The sequence below is a fragment of the Nanorana parkeri genome, unplaced genomic scaffold (genome assembly GCF_000935625.1).
Source record: "Nanorana parkeri isolate BGI_ZX_2015 unplaced genomic scaffold, ASM93562v1 scaffold405, whole genome shotgun sequence".
NCBI lineage: Eukaryota > Metazoa > Chordata > Amphibia > Anura > Dicroglossidae > Nanorana > Nanorana parkeri.
In genome coordinates this window covers 595,857-614,699 of record NW_017306673.1, presented here as the reverse complement: position 1 = coordinate 614,699, position 18,843 = coordinate 595,857, and the positions used below count along the sequence as shown (strand labels likewise).

Below are 18,843 nucleotides of genomic sequence, written 5' to 3'. Positions count from 1 at the left end.
GCACCACCCCTGAAATGATAGCAAAGAAGCTATTTCTTCCCGTGCTATCTGCTGTTTTTTTTCTTGTTTTTTTTAGTATGCTGCCGTGAGAATAAAAAGAAAAAGAAAACCAGCATAGGAATGAACAGCTAGATTGCTATTGGCTATTTCAGTTTGCAATAGCAGGAGCACTTCACTTGATGGAGAACTTCAGGTCCACTTCTGCTGATTGACAGCGGCAGTGGGCGGGTGCAATAGCTAGCCTGCTATTGGCTATTGCAAATTCAAATAGCCAATAGCAATCAAGCTATTTGTTTCTATGCTGTCTTTTATTTAATTTTTTTACTTCCATTATCAGAATAAAAAAAAAAACAGATAGCAGGGAAAGGTTTATTCTGCTAGATAAAGCAGAGTAAACCTCTCCGGGAGAAAATGTTTCTCTCCCAGGCGGCCAGGAGCCACTATCTAATGGCGGGAAACTCCCGGAACGTCCGGGAGAGTGGGGATGTCTGTGTATGGACTTAAAGTTAAAGTGTATGTCTGAGAAAAAGAAAAAGAAAAAACATTTTCAGAATATTTCTGCAATACATTTCAATACAAGCACAATTGTTTAGGTCTTCTCAATAAAAATGATGCAAATTAAGAAAAATATCTGTTAATCTGCCTAAAATCCAGTGAGTTCCTTAATACTGTTTTGGTTGGAAAAACCCTGTCTCTGCTGTAGCAAAATCCCAAACAGTGTTATCAGCACTGTCTGAGTTATCACAGAAAAAGTTCCACCTATGTTACGGAGGTGAGAAGAGGGAAATGTGTGCTGTAGTCAAGCAGAGGAGAACCGGGCAGGGCTAACAACCCTTCTTGGGGTTTCAGTGCAGCAGAGACACTGGGAGGGAAATTTATCAAAACTAGAGCATACACAATCTGGTGCAGATTTGCACTGCAGCCAATCTGCTTCTTTCTCTCATTTTCAAATCTTACCTGAGCAAACTGAATAGAGATGCTGATTGGTTGCCATGGGCAACTGCTCCAGATTCTGTTTGCTCCAGTTTTGATAAATTCCCCCCCATTTTTTTTTTAGCTCAACCAGTTGCCGTCCGCCCGTTGCAAGAAAACGGTCGGACGGCACAGTCGCATTGGCGGGTTGCCGTCTCTAGACGGCATTTTTTTCCAGAAAAAAAACGTCCAATGTAAAGAGCCGTTACTGGCTGTTTCCCATATACACGATCGGCGGCTCTATAGCCTGCAGATCGTGTATATGTGCTGGCTGCGTGCCCCCCTCCCCCCCTCGAGTGTTGCCGCAGTCGTTGCCCCTCCTCCTGACCCCTCACCTTCAATCCCGGGATCCGCTACCCCATCTGCGGCCCGGGACCGGCTCGTAGTTCCCTACCCCCACGTTTACGCACATATAAACGTAAATACGTGTCCGGTGCACCAGCGCGCGAAAACGACAATTGCGCTACACACGTTACATATCGCCGCGAAAGTCGCAGTGAGAGCAATCATTTCAGGGCCATCAATCACTGATAACACTAAACTGATGAGCGGTAAAAGCTTTTAAAGCGTCGCCTATTGCCAATTTTGGGTATTATAGTTTTTTGAGGTTTCGCGTGCACGCAATTTTAAGGCTTGACATATTTGGTGCCTTTTTACCCGACGTGACCCTATCTCTTATATTTTACCAAAAAATTGGGTAATAATAAATGTTTTATCATTTAATATGGGGAAACAGTTTTTTTTTTTTAAATCTGTAATTTTTCCTTCATATAGTAAAAAAAATTAAAACCGCAGTGGTGATTAAATACCACCAAAATAAAGCTCTATCTGTCCCTAAAAAATGGTATAAAATTAATTTCAGTACAGCGTTGCATGACGGAATAAATGTCAGTCAAAGTACCGCAGTGCTGAATACTGAAAAATGGCCTGGATGGGAAGGGGGTTTAAACACAGCAGACTTCAACTGGTTAAACAGGAAATTATCAGTACACTGGATTATAGGCAGATCAACAGGTATTTTTGTATACTTGCATAATTTTATACAGCTATAATACAAAAAAAGAAATGTGTAAGTATTGCAGAGATGTACTAAATGTTTTTTTTTTCTGCAACCTCCTCCCGGAGCTAACATCAATGAAGCATGACGAGGTGGTGCGAAACGTGTTTGCATGTCACAATGGTGAGTGGGTAGGTGGCGTGGGATGACCACAGGGAGATTACGCTGTGAGTCAGCCTGATATTCTGTAATCCCACTGAATGAGTGCACATGGTAAGGAGACAATGCAAGGCAATGAATGAGCATTGTCACCCTGCAACAAAAAGCCGAATTAGCAGTTCTGTGACTGGTAGTGATAAAGATTGATAGGACCTGCACTTTAAAAATGGAAAACAGTGTGCAATATGCATGCTGATACACAAAAAGAAGTTTTGATTTAAGGCCGGCCTTCTCTTAAAGCGGACCTTTACCACTTTTCACTAGCTGTCCATGCTGAAATTGAATTTATTACTTAAATAAACTTTTAAATTTGTTTTACTTACAATTACTGTATTTCCATTTCCTGGTTGAGTGAGGCACTGGTGATGTAGCCCTGGCCTCACAGATACATCCTGGGAAGGCTACATCACCAGCGCCTTCCTGGAAAATCTCATAGGTAACCTGCAAAATTTCAGGGGAAAGGCATTTATTGCCCCTGAGATGATGTGCACTGTCACAGGAGGCAGACTCAGCGTTCCAGGAAGTAAAAGGAGATGGTTTAATCTGCCCTTAGTTAAAATGGACAACGTTTGAAGAATGGGAAGAAAAAGAAAAAAAAGAGGTATGCAAAGAATAAAAAGCCGGCAATTATCTATAAGTATCTGTTTGTAGATTGCCGTTACTAAACATTTCTAAAGGTGTTTTTGTTGTCATATTTAAAAGTGAAGTTCATCCTTAAAGTACAAATTGCATTCTTCCATCAACAAAATGTATAAACTATGCTAGGCCAGCAGAAATAAGGACTCAGAGTGTATTGGCAGATGGAGCGGCAGTCTGAGATATTTACCAAACATGAGAATGCTTTTCTGAAAATTAGAAACCTAATTTGTAGGTGGCTATGTGCCATCCCTGGCAGCCTAGGCCTTTGCCTACGTTGACTATGTAGAAAGTTGTCTGGTGTCCAGTCTTAGGCAGACAACAACATTTTAAAATGTAGTCAGCATAGCCTCAGGGTTATTGGCCAGAAATGTGTGGCCAGAAATGCAGTTTTGGAAGTCTGGGTTTGATACTCACTATGAAGTTCGTATATTCTCCTTATGTTGGTGCAGGTTTTATCCATCTGAGATATCCTCAATATATACTAAGACAGTCAGTAAAACTATATAATTCTAATGTATTTCTAAAGGCAACATTTTTGGCTAGAGCATGGAATGGTTTTAAAATAATTTTTTGGGTTTACTGTCTGCATCCTATTTGAGAAATGTCCATTCACGTCCTGTTGCAGAGACCCACCAGGAAGTAAAATAAAATCTTTGCAAAGTGGGGGGAATACAGCTGTCTCCAAAACATGTGTCCCCATAGGTAGATTTCTCCTCACCTTCTGTTTCATTGACAACTATCATGTTGCATTTCCCATCACCTTCAGCCATGTTGACACTGGTCACCAGGACAAATATAGAATTGAGTGAATCTCCTCAGTGGAGACAGCATATCAAACTTACAGGGGTTTCCACCCTATACATTAGCTAAACCTAAAAAAAAGTTTTTAGATATAGTTTAAAGATTAAAAATAAGAAATGGCATTTAACTGCTTACAAAATAGTTACTGAATTCCATAGGATTTAAAGTGTATGTATAACCCAATTTGTTTCTTCTGTTTTGGATAGAGTAGATATGGATAAGAGTTAAAACCACTGCCAAGTTATTTTTTTTTTGCTGGCTATGTACCATTGGGGAAATATCCCTTCACTTCCTGTCCCAGAGATGCAACGGGAAGGTAGGGGAAGGAGAGGGGAATTCCCTTCTTTGACATTTGTCCCCAGAACAAATGTCCCTATTGGAAGCTTTCCCCCACATCTTGTTTTGGAGACAGCTCTAAACTTTTGGATTTCGCCTCACGCTTTTGCTCATTGACAATGGTCATTAGTACAAATAGAGTAGTGACTCTCCGCAATGGGGACAATGGGGATGGAGACAGTTATAAGGGCCTAACCTTTCCCCACCCTACCCAAGCTATAAAAAAAAGTTTTGCCTAGGCATACACTTTAATGAATGCATCAATTATTAACTAATCTATTCACTATCAGTTACATTTTCATTCGTTGGCGCAGTAAAACTAACACACTTTAATAAATCATAGTGAAATTTGCTAAGCACAGAAGGTGCAAATGATGCTGAGTTACCAGGACAAGCAAAGTGTTAGCAGTTACTTAAGACTACATTAACACTTAGCTTTTTGCATTGCATTACTTTATTAAATCCAATGGATAATGTATAATTCATGTTATGTTCTGGGCTTTTGTGAAAACAAGAATGAAGAATCGTAATGGTGGAGAAACAAATTAAAGCACACATACGTGACAACTCAAAAGTCAGAAAATCTGATGTAACGCTAAGCTTCATTTATCAACCTGTGCTAAATAAGATTTGCCTTTCTTACCCCACAACCACCGGTCACATTAAAAAGGAATTATTGAATTGTTTTTTAACAGATAACTATGAAATATTACATGTTTACAACCCAAGGTTTGGGAGACAAGGTATGTCTTTTTGCACAAAGGTGTGTATTTGGGTTGATATTCATGGAGGTGTTCGAAACATGGAACATAATTTAGCATTGCTTGAAAATTGGTCAATGTAGTGGAAATTACAGTTCAATGTTTCTAAATGCAAAATAATGCACTAAGGAAAAAAACCCCTCTCTCTTAGAGTACAATATTGTGGGTACAGTATTGGCCAGGGTTACAGAATAAAACGATTGCCGTGTATCCTGGCAGTGAAGAAAGTGAATAGATGTTTGGGGTGCTTCACTAGAGGGATCACCATCAGAAGGAGGGAGGTCCTGATTCCCCTATATTGATCTTTAGTTATCACTAGAAGGATCACCAGCGGGAAGAAGGGGGTCCTGATTCCTCTATATAGATCTTTAGATATCACTAGAGGGATCACCAGCAGGAAGAAGGGGGTCCTGATTCCCCTATATTGATCATTAGTTATCACTAGAGGGACCACCAGCAGGAAGAAGGGGGTCCTGATTCCGCTATATAGATCCTTAGTTATCACTAGAGGGATCACCAGCAGGCGGAAGGAGGTCCTAAATACAATGTATAAATCTTTACTTATCACTAGAGGGATCACCAGCAGGAAGAAGGAGGTCCTGATTCCCCTATACAATATTTAGTTATTACTAGAGGGGTCACCAGCAGGAAAAAGAGGTCCAGATTCCCCTATATTGATCTTTAGTTTTCACTAGGGGGATCGCCATCAGAAGGAGGGAGGTCCTGATTCCCCTATATAGGTCTTTACTTATCACTAGAGGGATCACCAGCAGGGATCACCAGCAGGAAGAAGGAGGTCCTGATTACCTTATACAGATATGTAGTTATCACTAGAGGGGCCACCAGCAGGAAGAAGGAGTTCCTGATTCCCCTACATTGATTTTTAGTTATCACCTAGAGTGATCACCAGCAGGAGAAAGGAGGTCCTGATTCCCCTATATTGATCTTTAGGTATCACTAGAGTGATCACTAGCAGGAGAAAGGAGGTCCTGATTCCCCTATATTGATCTTTAGGTATCACTAGAGTCATCACCAGCAGGAGGAAGGAGGTCCTGATTCCCCTATATTGATCTTTAGTTATCACCTGGGGTGATCACCAGCAGGAGGAAGGAGGTCCTGGTTTCCTGATCTTTAGTTAGGTCTGATTTAGAATACTGTGCTCAGTTCTGGAGTCCTCACTTACAAAATTATATTGAAAAAGTAGAACAACTTAGAATGTTTTATTTTATGGAAAGTAGTAGTGGATGCAGAGCCATAGCTAGCTCCTTTTGCGCCCGAGGCAAGAACAGAAAATTGTGCCCCCAACAGACCTGTGTGGTATGCAAGATCATGTGTCCTGCCTCCAGGATGGTGGTGCGCAGAATGCGCTGGTGGCCAAATCCAAAATAGCATAAACATGTATTTTGTTTGACGAAACTAATTAAAACATTTTTAGTTTCCGTTCATTTCGTCTGAAAAACAATTTTTTTTGTCTTTGCACATGTCTAGTAATGTGTGTGTGGGTGTGTGGTTATTTATTCATTTAGTGTTATGTTTTATTTTTTACTGTTGGGTGCTTTGGGGAAACATCACCCCTGACGTTTCCCTTTTGAAATAGAAAAGGAGATTGAGGACACAGAGTCCTCTGCCCATACAGGTGTAGGAGAGCAGCAGGGATCCGAGGAGAAGCTGGAGCCTGTGGGGCTCCTCTTCTCCCTGCCGAGCTGGGGCTGTTTTGGCAGCCTGGCGCCCCTGTTGCCAATGATGCCCTGTGCTCGCCATGACAAGAGGGGTGAGGGGGGCGCTGGCTCCACCCCCTCTCAGCTGCGCCTGAGGCGAGTGCCTCACTTGCCCCATGGTAGCTACAGCCCTGAGTGGATGCCTGGAACAGACCTCCGGCAGAGGAAGTGAGTCAGTCAACTGTAAGTTAATTTAAACATATTTGGGATAAAAATAGGTCTATACTCTGACAAAATCCCCCCCCCCCCATGTTAACAAAATAAACAAAAAAGAAAACTACATCAAAACAATAAATAAGAAAAGAAGCAGACTCAATAAACCAGTTTGTCTTTTTCTGCGGTGACTCTTCCATGTTTCTATTACATATAAATGCTATATACATGGCAGCTCTGCTCTTTATATACATTTTGTTTATCGGGCTACACCTTATTGCTTTATTGAGAACAGCCTGTTGTTTACAGAGCTCAATAACTAAACCTCAGACTATACACAGCTAAAAGAGTCAATTTCCAATACAGTGGTAGCAGTATGTTCCAGTTTAATTCAATTCTTTAAAGCCAACACAGTACTGTATAGACTGAGCTGTCACATGAATATTTTGGTAACTTTTGTATTACAATCTGGTTGAATCCCCACACTTCCCCCCTCTACATCTACTTACCGTGGTTGTTCTTTACTGATTTTACAGGGTTGTAGAGGTTTTTTGGTGGACGTGATGGTCCATTGTCATGTTGCCCTGAAGTCACAGTTGTGCTGTTATTTCTTTCTCCATGGCTCCCTGCAACGGACTGGTGGCGAAGAATGTCCACGAGAGCTCTGAAAGAGTGATACAGGTAAACCCCATACATTATGCCATATAAAAATACAATTGTAATTAAAGTGTATGTATGGGCAACCTTTTTGTGGTTTTGGATAGAGTAGGGACGATATAGAACACCTATCAAGTTTTTTTGTTGTCTGTGGGACTGAAAGTGAGAAAATATCCAAAATTGTGAGTTCTTATTGGAACAGAAATAGAGAGGAAATCTTTCAAAGGAGACACTTGTTCTGGTGACAACAGTTAAAGAGCGGAATTCCCCTCACCTTTTAAAGACGGCCTCTCACTTCCGTTTGTGACAAGAAGTGAAGGTCAATCTCCCCAGTGAGGCACACAGACAAAAAATACATTGACAGAGCGTTTTAACCCTTCCTTACTTTATCCAAAACTAAAAATAAAACAGGGTTGACTATCTTTACACTTTAAGGAAACTACAAAATTACGGAGGGTAGAGGAGTTAGAGCATGCCTTTGCTTTCCTAGTATGTACATTTTAAATTTAATTTTCAGGTGTGTTATCAAATCTCTTGTACCATTAATAATAATGTATAATGGTTTTGCATATATATATAATTATGACCATAGTAACCAGCATTTCAAACCAGCAGTGGACAAACTGGTCTGATCTTTTTATACAGAAAAATAAACATTGTTTACAAAGCTAAAACTGAATTATACACAACAAAATGAGTGAAAGAAGCTACTCATCTCCCTATCTCCCTTTCAGCCTACCTATTGCTGTGTACAGATGACTGTAAAAAGTTGAGAGAGAGGGAGCCTGAACGCAAAACGGTTTCTGCTGCTCTCTGTCTTTAAAAAAACTCGGTCAATCCTCTGTCATGGGCACACCCTCTATTAAATGTTTTTTTATTGTAAAATAAATATTTTACATTAAAAAAAAAATATATATATACTTTTAAAAACACAAATTTCAATAAAATTTACCTTTGTTGCATGTCACCATGGTATCTCGGAAAGGTTAAATTGCAGATAAGTTACGTGTCATTTATTCTGATGGTCTGAGAACACTAATGGTTAACAGTTATACCTAAAGTTAAACTAGTCATATACTTTTTGATTTCTCTTGCACTGAACATGAGAAAATCGATGGATTGAAGGACTTTTCACTGCCGGCTATTGCTTTCAGGTCGCTGCAGCACCCACTGCTGCCTGAATACCAGAATACAGACTGCATATGATGGGAAGCATTCACTGTTCAGCCAAGAATTTTTCACCTGTCCAGGTTGTGCCATCCTTATTCTCCCACAGCCTAATCTATACTGCTGCCATTGCAATGCACAAACAGCATGCAGGCACATAGGAGTAGAGTCTGTCTTTCAAAAATTCATCTTTCATTCACTAAAACAGGGGTAGCCAAACTCCAGCCAAACTCCAGCTGTGGTGGAACTACAAATCCCATGGGGCATTGCAAGATTCTCACAGCCACAGACATGACTCCCGGAGAGAGATGCATCATGGGATTTGTAGTTTCGCCACAGCTGGAGGGCCGGAGTTTGGCTACCCCTGCACTAAAAAAAACCAAGTCAGTGCCCACCTCTTCTACTCTTCTCCTTCATAACACTATAATTGCTGATAAATTACAGACTGTGCTGTAAAAAGTATTTGTTTCCGATTGTCACTCAAAAGGTAACACTAGCTAAAGAACACTTGTGTAAATGGTCTGCAAGAGTTTTCTAACACCAACTGGCACAATGTGAAAAAGTAACTGCACTCTTTCACTTAATACAGACTCTCCTCACTTAACAACCAGCTTTTGTTCCTATAACTAGGTTGTTCGAATCCTAATCGAGAATTAGAGGAAATCAGCTCTAATATACAGTACATTACTTAGGTTTGCACTATGTAAATACTAAAGTACAGTACATTAGTGAATACTGACCGACTGACTGAGAGATTGAGACTGAGAAAGGGTAATGCGACATAATCTTTACCCAAGTTCTTATACAATGCACTATACCGAATGGTCAGAGACCCAGTCGTAAGTCTGACCGGTCTTTAAACAGTTAGGTTGTTAAGTGAGGAGTGGCTGTAACTTGTTTGTTGCAAATCATTTTAACTCAATGCTGCTTTCTTTCACAAACACTGCTAGGCTTTAAAGTTTGAAATGTTCATTTTAGGCCATATCACATATTTTCTACTGCGTTTAGTGCTAGACTTTGACTAGGTCAGACCAGAAATAGATTCTTCTTTCTTTTTTAGGCTTCATAATGTAAACCTGCAATTTTATTTCGGTTCATTATCTTTCTATATGAACAGTTACTTTTAAGGCACTGCAGCTGTCAAGGTTGCCAGTGTGCTAATTTCAGCTCTCAACAGAACTTTCAAGCCCTCCAATTGCTGGTATCATAGCTGATCACATGTGCAGTGCCATAGCAACTGCAAACCAAATAGAGGCCAAAATGGCACCTTCCTTGGCTGTAAAGGGTAGGATGGTGTAGTTCCACTTTAGGCTTGGTGCTGAGCAACTAACAGAACTATGAGGATCCCTAGTACCGGTCTTTTGTTCCCCATGGTCCCTGCATGTGTTGTAAAGTATTCACCGCTCCAAGCTCACTCCCATGATGGACTATAATCTCAACATAAATTAGTAAACTAATGGTGAGATTGTGGTCCATCACAGGAGCGAGCTTGGAGCGGTGGCATGGGGCATTTCAAGTGGCCGTATTATGCCTACAGAAGGCCATACCTATTTACATGCTGCAAAAGATTATTGCTCTTTGGTGATTATTTTAGCACAAATGTCAACTTGGAATATTGTATCCCAAACAAAAATTGTATCCCAGATTCAATCTCATTAAGTTTTAAATGTTAATCCGCAAAGGGAAACAAAAAGGAATGGGAGCTGTATATGGCCCCAAATCATCAATTAGACATACAGTACCTGTGTTAGGGGGTTCTTGACATTGGGGATAGTTTGAGAAATGGAGGCAATTCAGGAAGGTTTAGGAATGTCCATATTCTCAGAGTCATGAACTCTGAGCCAAAAACTACCAATATCAAGCTCTCACTTTATTATTTATGGATGGATGTAGGGCATTATTATTAATAATTCTCTGATATAGAACAGAATTGACACGTTTTATGGTTCTTATAAGCTCTTTAGGTTTGGCAGTACCAAGCATTCCCGCCATCACTATGTTTGACAGTTGTGAAGGTTTACATTTTCACAGTCATCTAAAAAAATCCCCTTTTGTCTCACTAATTCATAAAACATTCTCCCAAATGATTTAGGGATCATCTAATGGGTTTCTTGAAAATTTGGGGGCAATGAATAATGCTCCTTTGAATAATTTGCCAACAATTGTTTCATTCTAATATTAAAGTATGAAAACCAGACTGGTTGATTCCACGGTTCTTTGAAATATATATATATACACATACATATATATCATTTTTATTCTTTTGTATTTATTTATTTCTTTGGTGATGGAAACTTAACTCTGACGCTATTATGCTAAACATGGTTGCCTGTATTCAGCTAGCATGATCCCTTTAAGTGAGGTTAATTACTTTTTTTTTAATACAGAACCAGTTGGTGTTGGATGACCTTGTTTATTCAATCAATGAGAACAGTTATATAATATGTACTATTTGTGCCTTTTTATCTAATAATATATTAAACTGACTCTAAATACTCTTAATCACATGGCAACTGTCTTTGGCACAATTATTATTATAATGCTGTTTTCTGTTACTTATGCAGATTCTCTTTAATGGGTATTTATATTGTTAAAGTGTAACTCCAGGCATACAACTACATATACAGTTGAAATACAAAAAACTGTTTTAACTAACTCATAAAAGATTAGTCTCCAAGGAAACTGTGTAATGTAAAGGCTGACTCCATGCCAGTCTACAGCTGGAGTTAGGTGAAGAGATACGTGAAGGGCAGTCAACAGTAGCATATCCACACAACACAGTTAAATCAAACAGAGTTTGTTTAAGATGTTGGCTTTACAAGCAGGTGACTGAACTGTGCTGTGTGGATGTACAACTGTTTTACCTGCCCAAAAATGTGTCATTTTGAGCAGCCAGTCTTGTGATCCAGGCATGCTTTTCACTGATGTGGAAGTGCAGATTGGTCAAATCACACCTTGAGTTTGCTGATTGGGCAAGGAAGGGGTAGTAGCATATTGATGATTCACTCTTCTACTCACTAGCACATGTACTACAGCAGAGCTGCTAGTGCTGACCCTCCCTCTTTTAATATAAGTATTGCTGTACAGGGGATTACAAGAAGTGGATATCCATTCAGGTATGTACCTATTTGCATTTAAAAATGCAGTGATTGTTTAATTCAAATGTATAACTGCTTTAAAAAAAGAACTCTGGGCTAATGTTATTTACTAATTATTAACTAATGTGATTTAATAGGTATTGCATGCTCATTATGCTATGCTCTGTTATGTTCAGCAGCTGAAAGCTGATCTTTACACAGTATATGGCATTAAGTCCAGCAGCTCTGCCACGCTACCTACAAAGCAGATGCACATGTTTAAATAGGAGAGTTCATACATAAGTGTAAAGCATTGTTGCTTTGATAGACAATCAATAAAAAAGTGGGTCAGTTAAACTAAGACTGGCGGTTGTTGAGGAATGCGAACACATGGCATCTTATTTTGGGGCATCACATGTCAAATAAACTATTATGTCACAGTGCATATAGTTTATTTGAAGCATGTAGCAGATGTAACTTTCTTGAGCCATTGTCCTCTTGTCACACTACTGCACACTTCCATTGCACCAAATATTGACACACTCACTTTTTTATTTAGTGCAGTTTTTGAGACTTTTTGTGCAAAACTGCAACATTCTCTGTATTCTCTATATTACAGCTATGTTGTATATATTTTTAAAGATTCAACATTTTCTTATACTTACCCAGTGAAAAGGCATGTTTCATATTAAAAAAATGGAGACACACTTTTCATAAGATAAAAGGCTTCATTTACTTTTGAGACCATGTATCATGTTATACCAATATTTAGGGTAGATGTAACATGAAATATGGTCACAATTTTGTTTGCCATTTTTGTACCATATGTGAAATTTCTCTTTCACTTCCTATCCTATAGACACAGCAGGAAGTGAAAGGAAAGCTCTCCAGATTCAGGGTAAACAAGTATTTTCAATGGAAGATTTTCCCTTTATTCCTGTTCTGGTGACAATGCAACATTTTGGACTTTCAGTCCTGTTGACAGAGAGGGTGAATTTCCCCAGCTCATATAGGGACCCAAGTTCATATAGGGACATATTTATTTATCAGTGAATCTGACCTTTAGCAAAAATTCTCTACAGGTGCATGTGTTTTAAAGGGTTATTCAACTTTCCTAGGTGAATTTGGGAAAATCAAAATTACTCCCACCAATCTGCCCCCCCTACCCCGTCCCCTTGCTCTTACCTTTGAAGGAATGTTGCTTCTCCTCTGCGGCTCCCAATGTACTGTCCATACATGGTACACATCGCAGCCCTGTGCTATGTATTTTAAATTAATGGAGGGCTTTAATTGGTTAGCACGGTCACCTGACCACGCTGCTCAATGAGAAGCGCTTCTTGCTAAGAAGTTATTTTCATTGGTCAGCGCGGTCAGCTAACCAATGCTAACCAACAAGTCCTCACCATTTGTGAGCTTAATTTAAAATATATAGTGCAGGGCTGCGACGTTGTGTATGACAGATCATACACCGGCAGCTGTGGAGAAGAAGCAGCATTTACTCAAAGGTAAGAGCAGCGGGAGGGGGAAGATTGGCGGGGGTAATTACGTTTTCCCAAATTCACCTGGGAAAGTAGGATTACCCTTTAAATAACAGTGATTGATTCATAATGTACAACAATTACATTTAAAAGAAACATGTCGTAGTAGAAACATGGAGGCTGCCATTGCTGACCTCTCCAAAAATGCTAGTTGCCTGGCTGTCATGGTGATCCTCTTGCTTCAATACTTAACCCCCTGACCTGAATAAGTAGGCAAATAAGGACTTTGCATACATGTCGCAGGTCAGTTACTTCAAAAGTTTTGAAGCTAAAAAGTCAGTGTAGCAGCTAGGCATTTAGCAAACAGGTCATTAATGGCAGCCCCCATATTTCTTTTATGACAGGTTCATTTAAAAGGACATACATATAAGGATTGCCATTGCTAACTTGGCAGGCTCCAAGGCTGTCATTCTTATTATACCAGCTTCACTACTTCACACAGACTGGAACAGTTTAAATGCCTGTCCTGCATTCTGGCTCCATGTCTGTGGCTCTTTAAGTAAAGAATAAGAACAGCCCTGAAACCTCTACCTTTTAAAAACAAGTTAGCAATGTCCACTCCTATAGTTTTGTACTTATAAGTTCACTTTAAAAACGTTAAACACTTCTGTAAAATGCTATAAAATGGATGACCTTTTGAGTTTTAAATAGAATAGGGAAGGTTTAAAACCTCTGCCAGGTTTTTTTTGTTTTTGCTGTCTGTTAACCATAAGGGGAAACTTCACTTCACTTCCTGTCCAAAGATGCAACAGGAAGGTAAAAATCTTCAAAGTGATGGGAATTCCCCTCTTAGACAGTTGTCCCTGGAACAAGTGTCCCATCAGATGATTTCCCCTTACCTTTTGTACTGGGTACAGCTTTAAAATTCTGGAATTCCATCACTTTTTTTTCATTGAAAATAGTCACCAGTACTAACAGGGTTGAAGCTCCAAATGGGGACTCGCACAGCAATAAAAACATGACAGAAGCCCTTTTTCTTAACCACTCTATCCAAAACTAAAAAAATAAGGGTTTTGGTTACAGACACACTTTAAGTTGCATACACAACTAAAGAACTACAATGCTTAAAAAGACCTGTTTGTAAAATGCATATAAATTGCACATGAAAAGTCCATGTTAATGGGGGAAATTTACAAAGAGTTGTGCAGGCGCTAACTGTGCTAAACTTGGCTTTATCCACTTATGCGGGAGAATGTGCAAATGCAGTGGCAAATTATTTGCACTTGCTAAAGAAAGACTATGGGGTTTTTTACAAAGCTGCCGAAGGCAGTCGAGTGAATAACCCAGCCGAAGTGAAGTGAGCCTACTACGTTCGGCTATTCACTCCGGCTCAGTACAGCTGATTTCAGCCGTGCATCGGCTGAAATCAGCCGTACATCGGCTGCACTTCGGTCAGCCGAACATGCTCTGCATGTTCGGCTGAGTCATAGTGCAGAAGGACTTCTCACTTGCTGCCGTTCGCCCCTATTCACATAGGGGCCGAACGGCAGTGAGTGCATAGCCAAATGCCGGCGAGCGGCATTCGGCTCAGCTATTCTGCTCGGTACCTCTGTGGCCGGGTCCGCCCAGTTGTTATTGTTTCATGACAGTTCAGCATCACCAGGTCATTTGGGGATGCTGATCTGTCATTACAACTGGGCGGAGCCAGCTGTGAGATCACAGCTGGCTCCACCCAGCTGTCATTTGCGAGGCAAAAGGCCGGCCTTCGGCAGTCTGTTCTCCCCGCTTCGGCTGTCACTTCGACTCAGTCGAGCCGAAGCGGCTGAACCGCTCAGCTGCTGTATGGGCCATAGTGAATAGCCCGTACAGCAGCCCTTCAGTTTGACTGCACCGAAGGGCTCCGGCAGCCGAAGAAAGCCGAAATTACGGCTGAATCCTTCGGCTCCTTTGTGAATAGCCCCCTATATTGCAGGTAAAATGTGGAAAAGCTTAGTATAATTTTGTGATAGTTCTCCCTCAATGTTTAAAATAAAAAAGTAGGAATAACACTTACCTGAACTCAGATTTAATGTGATAAAGTGCCACATAGCCAACACCTCTGGAGCCCCAAATGTCTAGATTCTTTGCTGTTGCTATATCACAAGGTCCAGAGACTGGACCCCCTTATCTCCATTTCATAATTGGCCAGTGAGCCAATAGAGAGGCTTAGGCAGTAGGAAAAGGTGGGCCCAGCTTCTTGACCATGTGGAATGGTTGACATTTGCAAACTGGAACAGCAACACTTTGCCACATAAAATCTGATATCAGGTTTGTTCTGGGAATCTCTAACTTCTGAAATGTTCTCCATTATTTCATGCAATGCAGGGCATTACATTTTCTAATACAGGTTTTTAGCCAAATATTTGACTTTTGCCATTTTGGAATGTCATTCCTACATATCTCTATTCCGTGTCAGTCTACCCTGTAATCGTCTCAGCTCTACTAGAGAAGACATCTCATCCACTCATTCCTTGCCTACCATCAATTAATTTAGAAGAGTGGAGAGTTTGGGCAGAATTTAAAGGCCAATTTCACAAAACCCCAAATCTATGTATAATATAACATTTCCAGACATTACAGGGCAGCAAAGAAAGCCCTGTTTCTAGTTTACAGAGACTTGTTTTCTTACATTTGCTAATATGCAGTATATGGTAGCTGAGCTGTGCAGAAGAATATTGTGTCAAGCCTGTTTGTAAACTAGAAACAGATTAGATATGTTCTCTTTGCTGACTATTAGTTTGAGTGTATAGGTCTACACAACTAAAATTGTTGTAAGTGATGCTAAAGTTAATTCCATTGTTATCAGGTCAAATTTTAGCTTATTGCTGCATTCCTCAGTTGTGTATATATTTCATACAGAATGCCTTCAACCTCACTATACTTACAGATACAAATAAACAGTTCAAAGGTACAAAAACATCAAAATCATAATTAATCACCATGTAATGCAATTGGAACTAAAACTTATCCAAGTGCAATATTTTACGTTATATTTTAGAATGCATATTAGGACTTGGCAGGAAGCAAAAAAAACTAATCTCCTGGTAATCATTTTACTCAGCTCACCTGGGTACATTAATCTCTCTACCCCGTGGGCGTCGGGAGGCCTTGTTAAAGGCAATCTTGGCTCCGATGGCCACGGCTAGAGTGAAACTAATGACACCACAGATGACATATACGGTGCTATTGGTTTGGTCTGCATGCCCGTTATTGTTCAGCTTGCTGTTAGCACTGGTGGTAATAGGCTGGGTTGTGTGTGCCCAGAACGGACTGTTATAGTTTTTACAGCTGTCCTGGTCCAAGCGCTTATGGCGATGTTCACAACAAAAGCGGTAATGGCAAGTGCCACAGCAATAGCGATATGTACCCGTGGTACAGTTAAAGGTGGCATCGTACTGTCCCATCACATCATAGTACCCATAGCACATTTCTGGTACACTCTGGCTCTTTCCTGATGAGGCATTCTGGGATACCGGTGGCCTTTTTATGTGTGCAAGAAGCATTGGCATCGCCTGTGTTTGGTTCTTGTGCCATTGACCCTGGCCAGCGCCAACACTAAGTGCTGAGTGCACACCGAGAGCATCCAGAGTAACACTAAGCAACACTGTCAAGAGATGATACATGGCAGTTCAGTGGCAGTAACAAATATAATTCTCTTTCTGATGTATGAAGGAAGAGGCCTTTGTTGTTCGGCTGTGGTGCTTTAGGAGTCTTCACATGACAAATAATGAAAGACTGTACAGCTGACTCACTGCAGACTTCTGTTTTTGCTATTAAACTCTATAAAAAGTTGTCTTCGTTACAAAAAAACAATGACTCCAAACAAAACCTGAAAGAAACCAGAAAGAACAAATTAGGGAAGAAGATACCATTGGTAATCTTAAAACAATGTACACCTTTTTCCTTTTATGACTGCAGACAAAAACCTTCAATTCAGTAATCTGGAAACATCTGGCTACCATTTTATAGATTTTTATTTTCTCAGGGCCATCCCTTTAATGAGGCAGCCTAAGACTGTTGGATCACATGGGGGGGAATGGGTGGCGGCAGGCAGAGTGAGATGTTTGGTTGTATAGTGGTCATTCTCCTGCACGATGCCACTTCATTTCAGGCCAGATCATCTCGGGTTGCTAAGAGCCGGTCGGGGATATGTGTAAGGTGTATTCTCTTAGCAACCTGGAATGCTCTGGCTGGTATACCGCCCAGCTCCTGGCAACCAGTGATGTCAGTGGTTGTCAGGAGCTGGGTGGGACACCGGCCAGAGCATCCCAGGTCTGCAAAGGGTGACATTACTGTCATGCACTACCATCGCCCCCCACCTCAGGTGGCAAGAAGTCTAGGGACACCACTGTATTTTCATGTTATATAGGTACTATAGGTTACTTAGCATACCCTAGTTGAGTATCACAGGCAGGTCTGCAACCTAAAAGATGTTAAACTGCCTGTGCTCTTTGGTTTTGAAGACTTTTATCCATAAGAATTGTTCCAAGATCTCTCTATGGACTACAAAACTCACCCCCTCTTATCTTCATAACATAGGGGGTGATGTTCTATATGATATATTATATTTTACCAGTCCAAAAGGGAACAAATAAGAGAAGTTCATTGAGTCCTGTCTCCCTTTCACAGCAGAGTCCTAAGCCCCCACCCAGTGGTTGCAGAGTCCTCAGTCCCCCCATTCACATTAGAGCCCTCAGTCTCCCCCTTCACAGCAGAGCCTTCAGCCCCCTCTTCACATCAGACCCCTCAGTCTCCCAATCACAGTAGAGCCCTCACTCAGGCCCCCCTTCACAGCAGAGTCCTCAGTCCACCCTTCACATCAGAGCCCTCAGTCTCCCTTTCACAGCAGAGCCCCCAGTCTCCCTTTCACAGCAGAGCCCTCAGTCTCCCTTGCACAGCAGAGCCCTCAGTCTCCCTTTCACAGCAGAGCCCTCGGTCTCCCTTTCACAGCAGAGCCCTCAGCCCCCACTTCATAGCAGAGCCCTCAGCCCCCACTTCATAGCAGAGCCCTCAGCCTTCATTTCATCCTTCAAAGCAGAGATTTCAGTCTCCCCTTCACAGCAGAGCCCTCAGTCCCCCCTCACAGCAGAGTCCACAGTCTCCCTTGCACAGCAGAGTCCTCAGCCCCCACATCATAGCAGAGGCCTCAGTCCCCCCTTCACAGCATGGTCCTCTGTCCACCCTTCAAATCAAAGTCCTCAGTCTCCCTTTCACAGCAGAGCCCTCAGTCTCCTTTTCACAGCAGAGTCCTCAGCCTCCACTTCATAGCAGAGCTCTCAGTCCCCCTTCACAGCAGAATTTTCAGTCTCCCCTTCACAGCAGAGCCCTCAGTCCCCCTTTCACAGCAGAATACTCAGTCTCGCTTTCACAGCAGAGTTCTCAGCCCCTCCTGCACACCTGAGTTCCCCCCCCCCCCCTTTCAAATCAAAGTCCTCAGTCTCCCTTCCACAGCAGAGTCCCCTGTGCCCCTTTCACAGCAGAGTTCTCAGTTTCTTTTTCACAGCAGCATTCTCAGTACCCCCTTCACAGCAAAGTCTTCAGTCCCACCTTCACAGCAGAGTCCTCAGTCCCACCTTCACAGCAGAGTCCTCAGTCCCACCTTCACAGCAGAGTCCTCAGTCCCACCTTCACAGCAGAGTCCTCAGTCCCACCTTCACAGCAGAGTCCTCAGTCCAACCTTCACAGCAGAGTCCTCAGTCCCACCTTCACAGCAGAGTCCTCAGTCCCACCTTCACAGCAGAGTCCTCAGTCCCACCTTCACAGCAGAGTCCTCAGTCCAACCTTCACAGCAGAGTCCTCAGTCCCACCTTCACAGCAGAGTCCTCAGTC

The 18,843-nt window shown here is 41.5% G+C and overlaps 1 protein-coding gene across 1 annotated transcript in view; it reads right to left on the bottom strand.

Annotated features, from left to right (window-relative positions):
• Positions 1-18,843, bottom strand: part of SHISA7 (shisa family member 7) — a 127,368-nt gene that overhangs the window by 36,939 nt on the left and 71,586 nt on the right. Inside the window, exons 2-3 of the mRNA XM_018559579.1 lie at positions 16,081-16,843; positions 7,106-7,260 (exon numbers count right to left, since the gene is read on the bottom strand). Of these exons, the coding sequence (XP_018415081.1) occupies positions 7,106-7,260; positions 16,081-16,637 (712 nt within the window). The 5' untranslated portion in view covers positions 16,638-16,843. The remainder of the gene's footprint in view (positions 1-7,105; positions 7,261-16,080; positions 16,844-18,843) is intronic.